Below are 19727 nucleotides of genomic sequence, written 5' to 3'. Positions count from 1 at the left end.
TCCATACATTCAAATTTCATCCCCTCTTTCCACTTGCTTTCTGATGGCGGGAGGCAAGGGCAGAGAGCATCGGAGGGCTATTTTGAAATTCCAATTCTGCTTCTCCCGAGAAAGATGCATGTGAGAAGGAAAAAAAATCCAAGCGGTAGCAACTTATCTCCGAGCACTGAGAAAGCGGTAACCTGGGACCTAACAAGCGACCGGCAGTTTTGGAGCTGAAGCCAACAATTCCCACACCGCATCAGTAGCAAAAGTGCTTACCTTAACTGCTACCTCCGGAGCCGAGTCCACGGCCACTGCTAGAGACGGCTTGGCCGAGGGAGATTTAGTCAAGTGCATGAGAGAATCGCCGCCTGGCAGCGGACACCGACTGCTCTCACTGTCCGAGTCCGATTCGGACCCTGAACCCGAACCATAGGAAGCGGCCAGAGCCGCAATCGCAGCCGACATGACGGCAACAAATCCTCTGCGGATACCCTGCCAGGGCGGAAGAAGAAGAGGCTCCCAGGTCCTGACAGATTGCCATCAAACACATTATTAACCTTCTTTGCTATGAAATCATTTATCACATTTTAAAACAATTAGATAATCATTATTAGAATAGCTAATGTCGAACTGAGAACTTTGAAAAGTTTACCTAGGGAAAAAGAACGAATTATAATAGCTTATAACTTTCAGGACCTAGTTGACTAAAGAATACGAGTTCCAAAAACCTTGAGGCCTCGCGGTCCTACACTCCCAGCGTACAGCGCGGCAGGAAGCGCAAGAGGGTACAATGGGAAATGTAGTTTGGCACTAGGGGGCGGGGTCCCTCTTTGGCCCCGCCCCCGAATGGATGTTCCATTCAATTGGCTATCATCTTCCCTCATTCCCTAGCCAAGCACTGTTCTCTCCGTCCCCCTCCCCCAAACTGAGGATTGGGCAATACCACAGAGCCTCAGGAAAGGGGGAAGAGCGAGCTTCAGACACACTGATGGGGGAGTGGGCGGAGGCTGGGCTTCCCACCTCGGCTGCACCTGGTCACTGGAGGCTAAACAGGAAAGTGAGAATCTGAAGTTTCGAGACCTTTAACTGGACGGGAAGAGCTCCTGGGGGTGGCAAGGATGGGATTTTAGGCGGAGAGCGTCCCGCGGTCCCCCCTGCTTCTGGCGCGGGTCCCTGCGCCCGGTTGTGGAGCGTCCGCGCGGGGAGGGGGCGGGGGGAGCTGCAGCTCGCGGTGTTGTTCACTCGCGCGTCGAGCACACCGTGGGTCCGGTGGCCGGTGGGCGCCCCAGGCGGCGTTCCTCTTGGCCTGGCGCCTCGGCCGCTGCCCCGAGTGGGTTCCGTCTCGGACCCCGACGCTCCTGGGGGCCCTAGGTGGAATTCCGGGAGCCGAGGGGGACAGGCGACCGCTGCTGAAGCATGAAGAAGGGGTAAGGCGAGAGCCCCCAAGATTTCACGGTGAGCGCGAGTCCCCGAGGAATTGCATTTTTCGGGGAGGGGCTGGTGGGAGAGGAACTCCTACTCACCGGCCGGAGCAGACCGAGGGGTGTGTGGCCCGCAAAGGTGGGGATGGATGGGCGCGCCTCCCCCGCCCCGGCCCCCACCCCCCATCCGCAGGTTTCCCGAGCGCCCGCCGCCCACCCGCCAGCCGGGCTGGGTGCCGAGGGAGACGGCGGCGGGCGCGCCTGGGGCTCGGCTGCAGGGACTACCCCGGGGTGGCTATCGCTGGAGAGACTGCGGGTCTCACCTGAGGTGCCACCGCCCGGGCTTCTTTGCCCACCCGCGCCCACGGTCCACTCCGTGCCTCTCCGGGGGAGGCGGCAGCCCGGGGCGGCGGAGAAGCCCCTGTTCGCCCTACGTGCCCGGGGCTCGGTAAAGCGAGCTCGTGCGTTTGCGTGTTTGCGCCGCGAGTCGGTGTCTAAAGACATAACGGTAAAGCGAGTGCGGGCATCCTTTTCTCCGTTGGAAGGGGAGGCGAAGCGGTGCTGTCGTCTCTGATGCCTGTTCTTGGGATCTGCCTCCAGCAGAGTTACGGAGCCGCTCACTCAGCGCTCCTGTCGGCAGGACTCGCCCATTGTGCCACCCAGATAATTATTCAACTATGCAGCATCCATTGCACCTTTCCCATTTTTCTTTTCCCCTTGCTACAGCATGCCCCCTAGCTTCGGTACTCTGACACCTTCTCTTGTACTTGCGGATGATAAACTGGAATAACGATGAAAAGAAAGCAGATCCGACCTCAACATTCCCGACTTGTCCTATAACAGATTAATTAATTGATCCCCAGCTAGACTGGGTACTTAAATACGACTTAATGTAACCATAGCCTTTTCTATATAATAAGGTGTGTCGTGTGGATTCGACTTAAATTTTTTCTTTGGTGTTAGATTCACGATTAGCTAAGGTCTTATTTCTGTTCACTAATTGATGTAATTGACTAATTGGTTATTCAGTCCGTCTAATGTTCTTAAATTTAAATTTGCATGGTGTAGGAGCATTCATTTTTGTTCATAGCACTATATCATAATTAAAAATGCAGTCCCAATTTGAACTCTCAGGAACAATTTCTCCTTTATGCTCTTAAGTTTCAGTTAAAAAAAGTATATTTATACTGAATATTTTAATGAAGTATTTGATACAAAATTTTGGAAGTTTTGAATAAGAAAAGTTTTGTATTTGTTTTTCAGTAACAGAAGATGTCATTACTAATCATAGCCTTCCATTGAATGGAAGAATTTAATATTTAAGAATAGGTTTTAAAACCACCATATCAATCATTCCCTAACTTACCTGATTTTATTTTTTATTCACTTTTTTCTTTGCAATATCATGTATTTAATTACTTGTTTTAGAATTAAAAATTTTTTTCTGACTTCGATCTACATGGATGAGTAGGCTCCAATTTTGCATGATCTACCTGAAGGATGAAATTTTTTTTTTTAAATAGAAGAAAAAACTGTTAGTTACTTGATTTTTATGTTAAAAACTGTTTACATCTCATTATTTAAAAATAAATGATTCACTATGAAAAATAAGTGTTGCATTTTTATAATTTTCCTTTTCCATCTTTCCTTGTTTAAGCTTGTTGCATTAACCTTTTCGATAAAACAGGATCACGTATAAGCATTGCAGAGGCAGTTTTAAGGTACGGTAATTGTTCTACGGTACTTGGAAACAGCATACATAAAAGTTGGTGGTGTAGGATTAGTTGCTTGGTTAGGAAAATGACCTTGCAATTTACAAAATGGACACCTTTGTACCTTGGTTTCCTTATATGTAAACAGAGATAATACTCATTTACACTGGTAGGTAGTGTGCATAAATTCAAGAAAGGTGTGTTTTTGTATCTTTTTAAAGAAAATTTTGTAGCCTTTTTAAGAAAATTTAAATATTTTTAGCTGATGAATGAGAAAAAATTTCTGTGAAAAATACAATGAAAAAATGTCATTAGGATTTTCTATAGCATGTTAGAATGGCTGATTTACATTGATTTTTGCTTTGGAGAGATATACCTCTGAATTGAAAAATGTTTTTCATCTTTCAAGGGTTTTATATAATTGCAGACATAAAGGTTATTACAGTTAATACCGACATATAGTTAAACATATAGATAAAATAGTTAATAGTAAATAAAAATTATGTGACTTGATAATAAGTAGAATATTGAATTAAGTTAGTTAAGAATAATATATTCAAAAAATATTAAGGCTTTTTTTTGTTAAAAAAAAAATTACAGGTGATACAATCCAAAATACATGGTTGTGATTATTTATGAGGTATGCTATAGAGTTACTTTATTATTCACATTTGTAAATATTCATATATTCAGAGGCAGTGTATTAATATTGTATAAGACTATATTGAATTATATATTTTGCTTTTTTTTAATGAATAGCTTCAGATATCTTTTCCAAGTGCTTGATTTTCATTATCACAGTACCTAGTAGCTTGTGATTTCCATATTGAACTACTATCAAAAGATTGTAGTATTAGCACTTTTACCAAAACAGTGCTTTTGGTTACTTTGTGAGAAAACTTCATATAGATGAGACTATTAAAGTATGTTTAAAGTTACTATTGTATGGTTTCTTTTTTGAGAATTTGATTATGTTTTATAATGTTTTCTTAAATGAACTAAAATTTAGTTGTCACTGTCACTTTGGTAAATGCAGTGAGGTCATGGTTTTTCTTAGCTCTTTAAGGAGAGGAACTGACTTGCACGTTATTGTCATAAATCCAAAGTTATCAGTATAGTGTTTAACAAATAGTAGGGGCTCAATTTTCTTTGTTGAATAAAATGAATGGGTAAAGATATCCATTGAATTAATATACTTAGTGAAACAAAAAGATTTATTAAACATTTTAATTAATGAAATGTATATCTTTATCTCAGGAGAAAAGAGAAAAATGAATTTGGGGGTTCCTTGAACTCTATTTACCTGTTCAGATATAATTCCATTACTTGTACATTTTTGAACTGGCACTAGATACTTAATAATGTATATGTTAGCAGTCTTTGATTTATGAAATGATATTAACCATATTCTTAATCACTTTATGAAGATGTATGTTAACATACTGTTTTTCCTACACTAGATGGAAGTGTTTGAGTCTTTGTGGCTTAAGTTTTCTAGTGAAATAGTAATAAAAAGATACATGTAAATTAAATCCTGTTCTAAATGCCTGAGTACCTAGTTGTTAAAAATAGATGACCCCTGAGGTGGAACTTTTTATAAAATTAAGAATCTTCTGTTTTTAGTTTATTATATTCACCTTATAATTTTGAGTCTTTGTGAATTAGTAGTTCTAACTTAGAACACGATTGATCATATTTTACAACTTGTAAATGGTTTCAAACTTGAGTCTTATTTTCTCAGAAATGGTATACTTAGTGGTTAGAGTCACAAAGAGCCCACTAAAGCCTATTTAAATCTTAAAATACCTGAATTATAGGTTTATATTAATAATACAAAAGAATTTATAAAATTATGTTAATAATTAGTATAAATATATTAAAATACTTATAATAATTTGTATGAGAATCTATGGGAATAATACATTTCAGATCTACCTTGAAATGCTAGGATCTGTAACTCTTGTATTAGACGTGACAACATTATTAGGAACTTGTTCTCTTTCACCCAGTGGACCTGAAGAAGAGGCTGTCCCTCAGTTCAGTGAGTGGTGTAGCCTTACATTCTCTGGGACAAGAAGTTAGGGCAGAAATTAGAAGGAAATGTAGTTTTCTGTGTGACTTGACTTCTCAAGATGTTTAATTATAAAACAAAAAGGTAGAAATAAATGACTTCTGAGATCTGTTTTAGCTACAAATAAAATTCTAAGACACTTTGAAACTTAGCATAATCCCTTTTTTTTCTGAGAGTTCATTTTCCCTAACGTTACAACTTATGTTCCTCTTGTGAGGACATTTCTTCTTTCTGGATCTACCTCTGAGAAAGAAGGTAGTCTTGATCTTTTTACATGCCTATTCCCAGAAGCAAGATTTTTTAGTCTCTTAAAAGAGTTATTTTTGTTAGGGGTTTTTTGTTTGTTTTAATTTTTAAAGAGAAACTCCCAGCACTGCCAAGAAACAGGATTTTTCCTTTGGATTTTTTTCTTTGTTTCCTTCTTTTAAGCTATTAGTTAGGTCAAGGTAGATTTTAATCATATTTTGGAGAAAGATGATATCCAGTGACTCTCCATAGAATTTTTTTAAGGAAAAAATATTGGAATTAGGTAGTGAAGTGGGAGTATGAAGATATAAAGAGGGATTATTGCCCCTGAAGTATGAGGCATCTTCTATTTGTAGCAGCCTTGCCTGGGGGCTCTATGCAGCTTTGGTATGGATGTGATGGGCTGAAGGCAGATTGAGAAAATGAATCTATGAACTCCTTGAGGACAGTTTTGCTGTTGCCGTTTGGTGGTTTTGTTTTGCTTTGCTTCGCTTTTGTGTTCCCAGTGCCTGTTTTTGGTTTAAGCCAAGTGGATTTTGGGTGTATGCAATTACTGCAGAATAAGAGATAAGTCATTTTCTTACTAGGTGGAAAGATCAGGGTGCTGTGAGAGAAGGGGTCATGAAACACAGCTATTTTTGTCATATGCATTGGAGTATTTCATAGGTTTTTATTAACTCCTTATTTGGAGATCAGTGATACTCAAAAATTGTGTAACATGGTCCAAAAGGAAAAGAAGTAACATTGCTTCCTTGCTATATGTACAGTTCACTGTATAGGTTGTCACATTTTTTATTTATCTTGTTGATACCATAGCCCTATGAGGATTTAATTGAAGAAAAAGGTTAGCTGAATTGAACAAGTTGTTCGTTTTGCCTAGCAGAAACCCAGATTCTCTTGTAACTGCTTTATCTCCCCTTTTACCAACAAGTTACTGTTGGAATAGTCATTTTAGTAACATGATAATAGCAATTTTGCCTGCCTGCTGCTCTCCCCTTATTTGTAATTGGTTAATTTAGTGATGACCCCATGCTAAACCAATGATTCATAATTCATAATCAGCACGTAATTATTGAGGGCCAAATAAGTGCTAAAAAGGATAGGTCTCTATCCTCTTGGAGTTAACACTATAGTAAAAAAAAACCCAAAAAACAGGTGTTGAACAAGTACATTTGTAATTATAAATTTTGGTGAATGCTATTAAGGAAAAGAAGAGAAACTGGATTTACATTGGGAGTCAGGGAGGCTTCTTGGAGGCAACAATAATGGAAGTTAACTAGGTGGGAAACGAAGAGAATGCAAAGAACACATGAAACAGTTTTGAAGTAAGAAAAAGCATGGTAGGTTCAAGGAACTGAAAAAAAAAGGCCAGAGTAGATAAAGCTTAGTTTAAGAGGGATTGTGACTTGCTATGAGGTTGTGGAGGTAAACAGAAGCCAGACTATGCAGAGAGCCTACAAGAAGCTTCCTTCAACAAGGTTAACAATTTTAAGTCATTGGGAAAGCCCATGAAGACTTTTAATCAGGTTAGTTACTGGATCAGATCTGTCTTTTATAAAGATCACTTTGACTTGGAAGGGGCCAGAGAGACCAGTCACAATTCTATTCATTTCTGTGGTTTATTGGCCTGGTTTTAGACACTTGAACTAAGTAAGCCAGGTCACTCAGAACTTTTACTGGGTCCTACATGCCCAGAGGTTGAATAATTTGTTTTCTCTTCAGTTGCTGAAGCTGTGATATATAAAACTCTGGTACTGTTAATGGCCTTGTTTCTTGCCCTGTAAGCTAGATAAGCCAGGGCTTCTAGAACAAAGAGTGCAAAGAAGCAGATGCACAGAGTTCTGACTGTACTCAGCTTCCTTTGTCCATGGTCCTGAGATTGGGTTCCAAGAGACATCCTAGTATCTTTGTCATAAGTCCTTCTTTTTGCATAAACTGTTAGAATTATGTTCGTGGTGCTGGTTAACCAGCAAACTGAGTCTTCTCATAGATTGTGTAGTTTGTTCAAGGTCATGTGGCTAATAAAAATGGAGGTGGAATTTGAATGCAGATATGTGCAATTTCAGAGTTCCATTTTTTAATGTTACCAAGGTACCATTTCTTAAAGGAGTTTTAAAGGTCCTAAAGGAATTGTGAGGAGGTAGAATTTGGGTGTGGTGACATCTGTTGGATGATGATGACAGCAAAGTTTTTTTTCTTTTTTTTTTGGTGTGCTTGACAGTTCAGCATCTAGCCATTCTTTTCTTCTAACCCTTACCCAGGTCTACTCCAATAAGTTACACTGACTAACTTACTCAAAAAGGAGAACAGCTTATATGTCAGGGCATGGATTAACTTGTTTGAGTCCTTTACCAAAAAATACAAAGTCTGTTATGTTTTCACCTTATGCTACAAAAGTAAGCTTGTTTTCTAGTCTTTTTAATAGGGACATCTGTTGTCTTATTTTGGTAAATTTTTATAATATGCATGTGCTAGAGGTTATGCCAAAGAATTGTGGAAAGATTAAATGAAATGGGAGGAACAGTGAAGCATTTTATGTTTTAGTAGAGGATGAAGACTGGTACTCATTTTTTAAATTTTTATAGATTAGAGGGTACAAGTGCAGTTTAGTTATATGTGTATATTGCATAGTGGCAAAGTCTGGTCTTTTTACTATAGTGTATGTTGTACCCATTAAGTAATTTCTTATTCCTCACCCATTATCTGTCCTTCCACTCTTCCAAGTCTCCATTGTCTATTATTCCACTGTTTATGTCCATGTATGCAACTTACTTAACTCACACTTATAAATGAGAACACACGGTATTTGACTTTCTGTTTCTGAGTTAGTTAAGATTAATGTCCTGTGGTTCCATCCATGTTTCTGTGAAAGACATGATTTCTTTCTTTTTAATGGCTGGGTAGTATTCCATTTTGTGTGTTTAAATTTACCCATCCATTGATGGACACTTAGGTTGATTCCATATCTTTGCTATTTTGAGTAGTAGCACTCAGTTTTTTAAACCAAAATAAAAGCTCTGTGTGGTACATCATAATACATGACATCAATTTTGTTGATGTTTTCAAAGAATCTTCATTTAGTTTCATTGATTTTTTCCCTCTATTTTCTGTTATCAATTTCATAGATTTCTGCCTTAATTTTTATTGTTTTTTTCTTTAGCTTGCTTTAGGCTTATATTTGTGTTCTTTTTCTTATTTCCTAAGGTAGAAGCTTAAATTATCAATTTTAGATTGTTCTACATTTCTAATACAGACTGTGATATTTTCAGCTTAAAATAGATTTATTGGGGTGTAACCCCATCATTAACTGTATCTACACTCAGTGCATCTGTATATACACTCAGTGCTATAAATTTCCCTCCAAGCACTGCTTTTGATGCATCCCACACATTTTGATAAATTGTATTTTTTTTTTTTTTTTTGAGACAGTCTTGCTCTATTGCTAGGCTGGAGTATAGTGGCATGGTCTCGGCTCACTGCAACTCTTGCCTCCCAGGTTCAAGTGACTCTTCTGCTTCAGCCTCCCGAGTAGCTGGGACTACAGGTGCACACTGCTACGCACAGCTAATTTTTCTATTTTTAGTAGAGATGGGGTTTCACCATGTTGGCCAGACTGGTCTCAAACTCCTGACCTCGTGATATGCCTATACTGCCTTGGCCCTCGCAAAGTGCTGGGATTGCAGGTGTGAGCTACCGCGCTAGCTTTTCGTTTTCACTTAATGCAAAATATTAAGAAATTTCTCTTGAGATTTTGAAATGTGTTATTTAGAAGTGTGGTGTTTAATCTCCAAATGTTTTGAGATTTTCCCATCTATCTTTCTGATATCACTTTCTAGTTTAATTGTATTGTGGTCTGAGAGCATATACTCTTATTTTTTCTGTTCATTTAAATTGTTTTCAGGTGTGTTTTATGGCCCAGAATGTAGTCTGTCTCAGTGAATGATTTATGCGAGCTTTAGACGAACGTGTGTTCTGCTGTTGTTGGATGAAGCACTATATAAATATCAGCTAGATCCAGTTGATTGGTGGTTAGTTCAACTGTAACTGATTTTTTGCTTAATCTGTTAATTACCGAAAGAAGGATGTTGATGTCTCCAATTGCGATCATGAGTTCATCTATTTCTCCTTGCACTTTTATCAATTTTTGCTTCACATTTTGATGCTCTGTTAGGCGCTTATACATTAAGAATTATCAGGTCTTGGAGAATTTTCCCTTTTATTGTGATGCAATGCCTTTCTCTCTGTTAATTTCCCTTGCTCAGGAGCCTACTGTGTTTGAGATTGTATAGCTACTTCAGATTTCTTTTGATTCATGTTAGCATGGTATATCTTTCTTCATTTCTTTACTTTTAATCTGTTTCTATATTTAAAGTGGGTTTCTTGTATACAACATATAGTTGGGTCTTGTTTTTCTTTAATTCTACGCTGTCTCTATCTTTTAATTGGTATATTTAGACCATTCACATTTAAGGTGGTTATTGATTATAATTGTATTAAAATCTACTGTGTTTGCAACTGTTTTTTTATTAATTGCACTTGTTCCTTGTTTCATTAAAAAGAAAAGGTTGGCTGGGCCCGGTGACTCATGCCTGTAATCCCAACATTTTGGGAAGCTGAAGCAGGCCACTCACTTGACCCCAGTAGTTTGAGACCAGCCTGGCAATGTGGTGAAACCCTGTCTCTACAAAAAAATGCAAAAATTAGCCAGGTGTGGTGGCAAGTCCCTGTAGTCCCAGCTTGGGAGGCTGAGGTAGTAGGATCACTTGAGCCTGTGAGGCGGAGTTTGCAGAGAGCCAAGATTGTGCCACTGCACTCCAATCTGGGTGATGGAGGGAACCTCTGTTTCACTTCCTCTACCCCCCACAAAATGTCCTTTCTTTTTCTGCCTTCTCTGACTTCATTTGAGCACTTTATATGGTTTCCTTTTCTCTCATCTGTTAGCATATCAACTATACTTCTTTTTAAAAAATATTTTGAGTGTTTGTCCTAGTTTGCCTTTTTGTGTGCTGCTGAGAAGTCCAATCTAATTTTTATCCTTGACCCTCTATAGGTAAAGTGGTTTCTCTCTTTCAAAATTTTTCTTTGTCCTTGGTTTTCTGCAGCTTGAACATCACATGCCTGGGTGTAAATTTTCTGGTATTTATCCTGCATGATGTTCTCTGAGCTTCATGGATTTGCTGTTTGGTTTCTAAATTTTGGGCACCTATATATGCTAGGCACTGTACTAAATATCTTGTGTATGTGATTTAATCCTCACGACAACTCTGTGAGGAAGTATGATTCTACAATAGTCATTAAAATTTAACTGTCTTGGGCTTACCCCTGATGTAAGCTTCCTCTAGATGTAATGAAAAAAAAATGGAATTATTTTGATTTACTTGTTAGGTCACAATACTGGAGTTTGGTTTTGGGGATTAATTTCACAGTTCAAGCCATGAGCAGTGTATCAAATTTGTGTACCATTGAAGGAGTTGAATGAAAATGGCTATATTGTGTCCTTTTGATGAGATGCAACTGTTTTACCAGCAATTTGCATACTGAACTGATTAATGAGAATCCAGTACTTTGGTTTAATTTGAAGATGATCTCAAATCCTAAGTGATTTGGTGCTGTTACTAGAAATAGAGAAGCCCAAAGAATGAGTAGGTTTCCTTTTTGGGGAGAGCAGGGAATGATGGATGATGAATTTGATTTTGGATACTTTGAATTTGAGTTAGTGAGACATCCCTGTGGAGCTGTCTGCCATTGATTGTATAAGTTTGTGTAAGTAATTTAGACTTGATAGTTAAAGATCTGGGAATGACAGATTTATGAAGAGCAAGTATAGAAGGAACTAGGTATTACAAGAACTGTTGACTCCTAAAATTGAGTGGAAAGGAAAAGGAGAGACAGAAGAGGATGCTGAAGGTGTGATCAAAGAGAATATAATGTGTTGCATTTTAATATGACTCTTCTCTTGGGATAGGGGATAAGGCCTTCTGATCTGGGCAGATCTCTGAAGAGGAATCTGAGATGCTAGTGAGTAGGAAGGAAAGCAAAGACAAAAGTGTGTTGATGGTTTTGAAAATAGAGGAGAATGACAGGATTGCAGGAAGTTGGCAAGGAAGGACAAAGTTGTTTTATAATAATGAGGCAATGAATGGATAGGGTAGAATATGTCAGAAAGAGACACTTCAGAGATGGCGCTCTCATAGGTAGAACTGTTTAAAAAGGTCTGTGCACAGACACTTGAGGTGCTTAGTAGTAGAAGGGAAGGTACTACTCCTAAGGACTGGAAGTACTGGCAGTGGAGTCCTCAGGAGAGATGGAGTACAGTTTTAAAAGTCTTGCTCTTGTCTCTATACTTCTAACAGTTGTTCTGGGCTTGGCAAGTAGTAAAAGCCACATCATTTGAAGTGGAAATCTTGGCGGGATGAAGGTGGTCGTGCATTACTACTGATTCCTGTATTCTAAATGTATTTTTCTTGCTTGCAAAAATCAGTCTTTTTCATTGTGAAGAGGCTGCATGCCTCATATATAGTAGACAGTGTTAATATTATAAAAATCACCATTTTCACTGTCACAGAAGAGAATGAAATAGAGCATGTCTTTCAGTGGAATTTACATACTTAATTTCATTCATTAGCATTAAAAAGAAAAAATGTAAATTTTTTGGTAAAGCTATACTAAGTACAGAAAGATGACATTAATGACTTACCAGTTGAACATGAATTTTAATATGTATTTCTTATAGTAAGGATGGATTTATGAGTTTCTTAACAATTTTAATTAAATTCATTAAATTAACTCATTATTAATTGTTACATGAGAGGTCATGTTAGGGCCGGAAGCTGCGGTGGAGATAGTATTTATTTTACTTATTCTAATGAAATCTTCTTTGGGGTGTAAGAGATAATTGTTATAAAAGGGCTTTTGAAACAAGTCTGTATTAACATGAGATGCTGCTGTTAAGTTCTAAGGCCAGGAAACTAGGACCATAGGCAAGACCATGACTTATATTTTGCATTACATAGACAAGACCAAGTATTTACATTTTTTATGAAATACTCAGTGTGGCATTTAAATATTTCCAATGTAATCAATGACTAGAATAAACAATAAGTATTTGTTTTGGTTATGATCAATTTAGCTTGATTATTTTGAATTTTTTTTGCTAGTTTTATTTTGAATTTTTAAGTGGCTGTACCAATAATATTGAACTTAAACTGAAGAAAGATGGTAATTTATTGAAACTTAAGTCACTTATTTTTAATTATGTTGTTTCTATTTGAATTTTTTTTCATTTGCAGCTGCCTCACCAAATATTAGTAGAATTAGCTATAGTGGACTTTATTTGAGTGTTATAGTGAAACATGTAAGTTAGATATAGATGTATCTCATCTTAAGAAAATATGAATGAGATTACTCATCGAGTGAGTATAGATAAAAATAAGAGAAAAGGTATAAGGACTAAGTCTTGGAGTCCTCAAAGAATTAGAGGTACAGAAGATAAAGAGAAGGATGCACTAGCAAAGGAGACAGAGAAGGAAATAGGAGAAAAGCCAAGAACTTGAGATGCCTGGAAGTCAACTTAAGCAGGCATTTTGGTGACTGAACGGTTGAGTTTATCAGATGCTGTTAATACTTTGAGTGAGTAGAAGCCTGAGAATTAACCGTTAGCAATAGCAGATGCAGGGCTGGGAATGCAAGCCTGAAAAGGATAGATTTTAGTGAGAATTGGAAGAGAGAAATCAGATAACTCATTCAAGAAATTTTGCCATAAAGTAGAAAAGAAAAATTGGGAGGGGTGGCTAGAGGGAGATGTGGGACCAAGAGAAGTTTTTGTTGGTGGTGGTGGTCCCTTTTTTTTTTTTTTAAAGATGGGTGAAATTATAGTATGTTTCTATGCCAATGGAAGTGTTCAGAAGAGGGAAAAATGATGATACAGAAGAAGGGAAGGATAATTAATTCCTACTGCTTAAATAGGATTTGGGAACTGGCCTGGAACTTCACCACTGTGTGAAATGGTTTCTGTGGAGAAATTTTTGACTTTGACATAGGCAAATTACAAATGCTTAATAACCCAATTCATGTATTGTTTTATAGTTGTAGATTACCTTTTTTGATATGCGCAGTACTCATATACATTTTAAAGCTTATGTCTGATGTTACTAAGTTTAAATCAGTTGTTTTTTGTGAATAGGCAGTTGAAAATAAGCATTTTATAGTATGTGATTATTGTCTTTAGTTGGAATAAATAGTTAATGCTGTTTGATTAAATGGATTTTTGAGAGCTTTATTGAAATACAATTGACATGTAGTAAACTGTACAATTGGATAAGTTTTGATTTATGGATACACTCAGGAGACTATCATGACAATCAAAATAATGAACCCCCAAAAGTTTCCTAGTTCTCTTTGTAATTCCTGCATCTTACCTCTCCCTTCTGCATCTACAAACCCTCACCCCTTCCCTAAGCAATGACTAATCTACTTTCTGTCATTATAGGTTAGTTTGCATATTCTAAAACTTTATATGTATGGAATCATGTAGTATGCATATAGTATGCAACAGTCGTGTTACTTGATGACAAGGATATGTTCTGAGAAATCGTTGGGCGATTTCGTCATTGTATGAATAGACTGTACTTTACTGCACACCTAGGCTATATGGCAGAGCCTTTTGCTTCTAAGCTGCAAACCCACGCAACATGTTACTGTACTGAAAAATGTAGGCAGTTGTAACACAATAGTATTTATGTGGATATTAAACATAACAATATAGAAAAGGTACAATTAATATATGGTATTAATATAAGAGATTTAAAATGCTACACCTATATAGAGCACTTACTATGAATGGAGCTTGCAGGATAGGAAGTTGCTCTGGGTGACTCAGTGTGAGTGAGTGGTGAGTAAATGGGAAGGCCTAGGACACTACTGCACATGACTGTAGCTATTGTAAACACTGTATACTTAGGTTACACTAAATTTATTTTAAAAATTTCTTCAGTAATTAGGTTACTGTAACATGTTTGCTTTATAAATTTTTTTTTTAACTTTTTGACTATTGGCAGCTTAAAATTCACACTATGCAGCTGTACAAAAGTATTTTCTTTATATTCTGTAAACTTTTTTTTATTTTTAAAAAATTTAAAGCTTTTTTTTGGTTAAAATCTAATACCAAAATACACACCTTATCCTAGGCCTTCACAGGATCAGGATCATTGATACTGCTGTCTTCCACCTCCACATCTTGTCCCATTGAAAGGTCTTCAGAGGCTGTAACAAGCATGGAGCTGTCATCTCCTATGTTAACAATCCCTTCTGGAATACTTACTGGAAGAGCTGCCTGAGGCTCTAACTTTTTAAAAAAGAAATAATAAGGAGGAGTACAGTGTAAAATAATAAAAAGTATAGGATAGTAGATACATAAACCAGTAATATAGTAGTTTATCATTATCAAGTATTATGTAACCATACTTTTTTTTTTAATGAAATATAGTCTCGCTCAGTTGCCCAGGCTAGGGTGAGGTGGCGCAATCTTGGCCCACTGCAACCTCCACCTCCTGGGTTCAAACAGTTCTCCTGCCTCAGTCTCCCAAGTAGCTGGGACTATAGGCACATGCCACCATGCCCAGCTAATTTTTTGTATTTTTAGTAGAGACGGGGTTTCACCGTGTTAGCTGGGATGGTCTCAATCTTCTGACTTCATGATGTGCCTGCCTCAGTCTCCCAAAGTGCTGGGATTACAGGCGTGAGCCACCACGCCCAGCTTTTATGTAACTGGCATCACAGTGGTTGTTTTTTGGTTTTGGTTTTGTTTTTTTTCCAGCATCACCACAAATACGTGCGTGAGTAATGCTTTGCATTATTATCTGTATGATGGCTACAATGTTACTAGGTGATAGGAATTTTTTTAGTTCTCTTCGAACCTTATGTGACCACCATTGTGTATGTGGTCCATCACTGACTGAAACTCATGACCGCAACTCTGGTTATATGAAGATAGAGTAGCTCTTTATCCTTGGAAGATTGTGCTTTAAGAAATACTTTAAAATTTTTTCGACACAAAAAATTAACATTTTTGAGTTTTGTGTTGTGTGTGCCAGGCTTTATGCTAATCATTCTATCTTATTTGATATTCATTAACAGCCAGCCAATGAAGGCAGGACTACCCACAGAGGGACAGAGAAGTTAAGGTTCTTTGCACAGTTTGTAAATGGCAGAGGCAAGATTTAAACCCATCTGGTCTGTGGTCAGACGCTATACTCCTAACTGCTATAGGAAACCACCTTTTAAATTTTACAGATTAAATACAACTAGCAAATTTTTGGATAAAGGAAATAAATTCTCATCCATTGCTAAAGTATAGAATACCAGTATTAGTTTATTATTTTAATGAATTTGACATTAAAACTGGAAAACCTTTTAATTCATGTTGAGTTTCTGGTGGCCTGGCCATTTTTTGAGCCTTGCTTTCTGTAAAATGAGTAAGCTATTCTCATTGTCTTCTGGATACTCTTTGTAAAGACTGTACTTTGGTGTGTAAAGGTAAGTTGGGGAATACCACTGATATTTTTAAAACATTTAAAATCTGTTCAGGATTAAAGAGTTCAGAAATATTTTGGTCAAAATGAGAACTCAAATTAGGAGAATTATTGTAGGGCATTTTTTAAATTGGTTAACTCTCTTCTTAGTCTTCTTTTACCCTGGTTTCCTGATCCAAGACTCTTTCTTTTTCATAAGCATTCATCTGCTTTCCCATTTCCCTTATTCTCTAAATAATATAGAATAATGGCTTATCCCATTTTGGCTTTGTGTATCACTGATTTTTTCATGAATGATTTTTCTGTTTTCCCATCTACATCCTTGATATCTTTTAAATTTAATGTTGCATTCTTCATTTTTACCCCTTCTTTTATAAAAACTGTGCCTATCTGTTTGACTTTCATTGTACTTTGCATCCTTTATTCCTGGAATTCATGCCTCTTGCCAGGAACATAAAGGGAGCTAAAAGGGTACACGAGAACTAAGGCTTCTGGAACGTTGCATCCAAACTTTATCATTCATCTTGTTAAAAAGCAGATTCTGATCAGAAATTCAGAGGTGGTACCAAAATATGCAGTTCTTACAAGTTCCTAGGTGATGTTGATGCTACTGATGCTGGTTTAAGGACTATACTTTGCATTATCGCTGGTATAGAAGATCTATGTCAGAAGGAAGTAGTTAGAAAAAGTATTGCTTTAAAGGGAATACATCCTTAAAGATCATGTTTATAAAAAGAGATGAATTCAAAGGAGAGGCAAAAGGTCAGGTAGGTAGTTTGAGTGAGAAAAGATAGAAAGACGACAGACATCCGAATAGAATACGTACTTAGTTCCTAATGTTGTTAGAACTCTTTTATGACATTTGAAAAATTGTGGTAAGATATACATGAGTTAAAATTTACAATCTTAATCATTTTCAAAGTGTATAATTCAGTGGCATTAAGTATATTCACATCTTCAACTTCTTTTTAAAGATACTTTTATTTTTTACATCAGTTTTAGGTTCATAGCAAAATTGAGCAGAAAGTACAGAGAGTTCCCATATATATTCTCTGACCCCACATATGCGTAGCCTTTCTTACTATCATTCTGTACCAGAATAGTACATTTGTTACAACTGGTGAACTTGCATTGATAAGTCATCACTCAAAGTTCATAGTTTATACTAGGGTTCACTCTTGGTGTTTTACATTTGATAGATTTTGAGAAATGTGTAATATCACCTATCTACCATTTTAGTATCATACAGAATATTTTCAGTGCCCTAATAATCTGTACTCTGCCGATTCATCCCTCTCTCCTTTCTAACCCCTGGAAACCACTAATCTTTTTACTCTGTATAGTTTTGCCTTTTCTATCATGTCATATAGTTGGAATCATAGAGTATGTAGCCTTTTCAAATTGGCTTCTTTTACTTGGTAATATGCATTTAAGGTTCCTCTCGTGTATTTTCATGGCTCGATATTTCATGTCTTTTGAGTGCTGAGTAATATTCCATTATTTTGATGTACCACACTTTATTTACTTACCTACTCAAGGACATGTTGGTTGCTTCCAAGTTTTGGCAGTTATGAATAAAGCTGCTAAAACATCCATGTTGCGATTTTTGTATGAGCATAAGTTTTCCCCTCATTGGGTAAATACCAAAGAATGTTTTTGCTGGATTGTATGATAAGAGTTTGTTTCATTTTATAAGAAACTGCCAAACCGCCTTCCAATTATGCATTCTCAATAGCAGCAAATGAGAGTTCCTGTTGCTCAGTATTCTCCCCATCATTCGGTATTGCCAGTGTTTTAGGTTTTGGCCATTCTAAAACGCATGTAGCAATATCTCATTTTAATTTGCAATTCCCTACTGACACATGATGTTAAACATCTTTTTATATGCTTATTTGCAATCATGCAGTTATGTATCTCTTGGTGAAGTATCTGTTGAGATGAGAACTTTTTCCCAATTTTTAATTAAGTTGTTCATTTTCTTGCTGAATTTCAAGAATTCTTTGTATATTCTGAATAACAGTCTTTTGCAAATATTTTCTCCCAGTGTGTAGCCTGTTTTCTCATTCTCTCAACCTTGTCTTAACCGAGCAGAATTTTTTAATTTTAATGAAGTCCAATTTATCAATTATTTTTCATGGATTGTGCCTTTGGTGTTATATTTAAAATGTCATCTTCAAACTCAGTCATCTTGATTTTCTGCTTTGGTACCTTCTAGGAGTTTTCTAGTTCTGGATATTATGTTTATATTTATAAACAATTCTGAGTTCATTTTTGTGAAGTTTATAAGGTCTTTGTCTAGACTCAGTTTTTTGCATGTGGACATCCAGTTGTTCCAGCATCATTTGTTGAAAAGACTATCTTTTCTCATTGTAATGTCTTTGCTCCTTTGTCAAAGATCAGTTGACTGAGTGGTTCTGTTTCTGGGCTCTCTATTCAGTTTCATTGAACTATGTTTCTATTCTTTCTCCAAAACTACACTGTCTTGATTACTGTAATTTTATAGTAAGTGTTGAAGCTGGATAGTGTCAGTCCTTCAGTATTATGTTGGCTATGCTGGATCTTTTGACTCTGTATAATAAACTTTAGAATCAGTTTGTTGCTAGTCACAAAATAACTTACTGGAATTTTGATTAGAATCGTGTTGAATCTATAGATCAAGTTGGAAAGAACTGACATCTTGACAACATTGAGTTTTCCTGTCAAGGACTGAATATGTCTCCCCATCCCCAAATTTGTATGATGACATTCTAACAATGTGATAGTGTTAGGAGATAGGACTTCAGAGAGATGATTAGGTCATAAGAGTGGAGTCCTTGTGAATGAGTGCCTTTATGAAAAAGACCCCATAGCACTCTCCTGAGCTTTCTGCCATGTGAGAACGCAACAGAAAGTCTACAGCCTGGAACAGGGCTCTCACTAAAACTTGACCATGCTAGCACCTTAGTCTCGTGGAGTTCTAGCTTCCAGAATTGTGAGAAATAAATTTCTGTTGTTTACAAGACACCTATTCTGCGGTACTTTGTTATGGCAGCCCCAAATACGACACTATCCATGAACATCGATTATCTCTGTGTTTATTTAGTTCTTTGATTTCTTTCATCAGAGTTTTGTAGTTTTTCTTATATAGATTTTGTACAAATTTTATTAGGTTTATGCCTATTTCATTTTGGGGGGCTTGCAACACAATAGGTTATGCCTATTTCATTTTGGGGGTATTATGTTTTTAATTTCAGGTATCACTTGCTGATTGTTAAGATGTTGGGAAGCAGTTGACTTTTATATATTAATCTTGTATCCTGCAAGCTTGCTATAATTGCTTACTAGTTTCAAGAAATTCTTTCAGATTTTCTATGTAGACAATTATGTCATCTTTGAAAAAAAAATTTTTATTTTTCCTTCCCAATCAGCATACTTTTTATTTTCTTCTCTTGTATTAACTAGGACTTTTGATGTGATGTTGTAAGAGGGAACATCGTTTCCTTGCTCTTGATTTTAACAGGAAAGATTGTAGTTTCTTACCATCAAAATGTTAGCTGTAGGTTTTTTTCTAAATCTTTTCAAGTTGAGGAAGTTACCTTTTATTCCCGGTTTGTGGAGAGTTTCTGTAATGAATGAGCATTGGTTTTTTTAAAATCCTTTTCCAGTATCTTTTGATAAGATCATGCAAGCTTTTCTTCTTTAGCCTATTGATGTGTTGAATTATGTTAACTGATTTTTGGATGTAGAACCAGCCTTGCATATCTAGGATGAATCTCACTTGGTC

The 19727-nt window shown here is 36.9% G+C and overlaps 2 protein-coding genes across 11 annotated transcripts in view; one reads left to right on the top strand and one right to left on the bottom strand.

The window, feature by feature from the left end:
* CDC40 (cell division cycle 40) overlaps nucleotides 1–468 on the bottom strand; it is a 59460-nt gene extending 58992 nt beyond the window's left edge. The window contains exon 1 of the mRNA XM_002747007.7: nucleotides 262–468. Within this exon, the coding sequence (XP_002747053.1) occupies nucleotides 262–450 (189 nt within the window). The 5' untranslated portion in view covers nucleotides 451–468. The remainder of the gene's footprint in view (nucleotides 1–261) is intronic.
* A 495-nt stretch (nucleotides 469–963) lies between these two features.
* The window catches only part of WASF1 (WASP family member 1), a 70892-nt gene continuing 52128 nt past the window's right edge, over nucleotides 964–19727 (top strand). For 2 of the 10 annotated variants that reach the window (XM_078369941.1, XM_078369938.1), the window contains exons 1-2: nucleotides 964–1042; nucleotides 3064–3127. The gene's annotated coding sequence lies outside the window, so the exon portion shown is untranslated. Of the gene's footprint in view, nucleotides 1043–1225; nucleotides 2327–3063; nucleotides 3128–19727 lie in introns of those variants that run through there. The other 8 variants (XM_035296501.3, XM_035296496.3, XM_078369940.1 and 5 more) reach the window with 4 other exon arrangements.

Source organism: Callithrix jacchus, chromosome 4 (assembly GCF_049354715.1).
Source record: "Callithrix jacchus isolate 240 chromosome 4, calJac240_pri, whole genome shotgun sequence".
NCBI lineage: Eukaryota > Metazoa > Chordata > Mammalia > Primates > Cebidae > Callithrix > Callithrix jacchus.
This window is presented reverse-complemented; position numbering and strand designations above follow the sequence as displayed.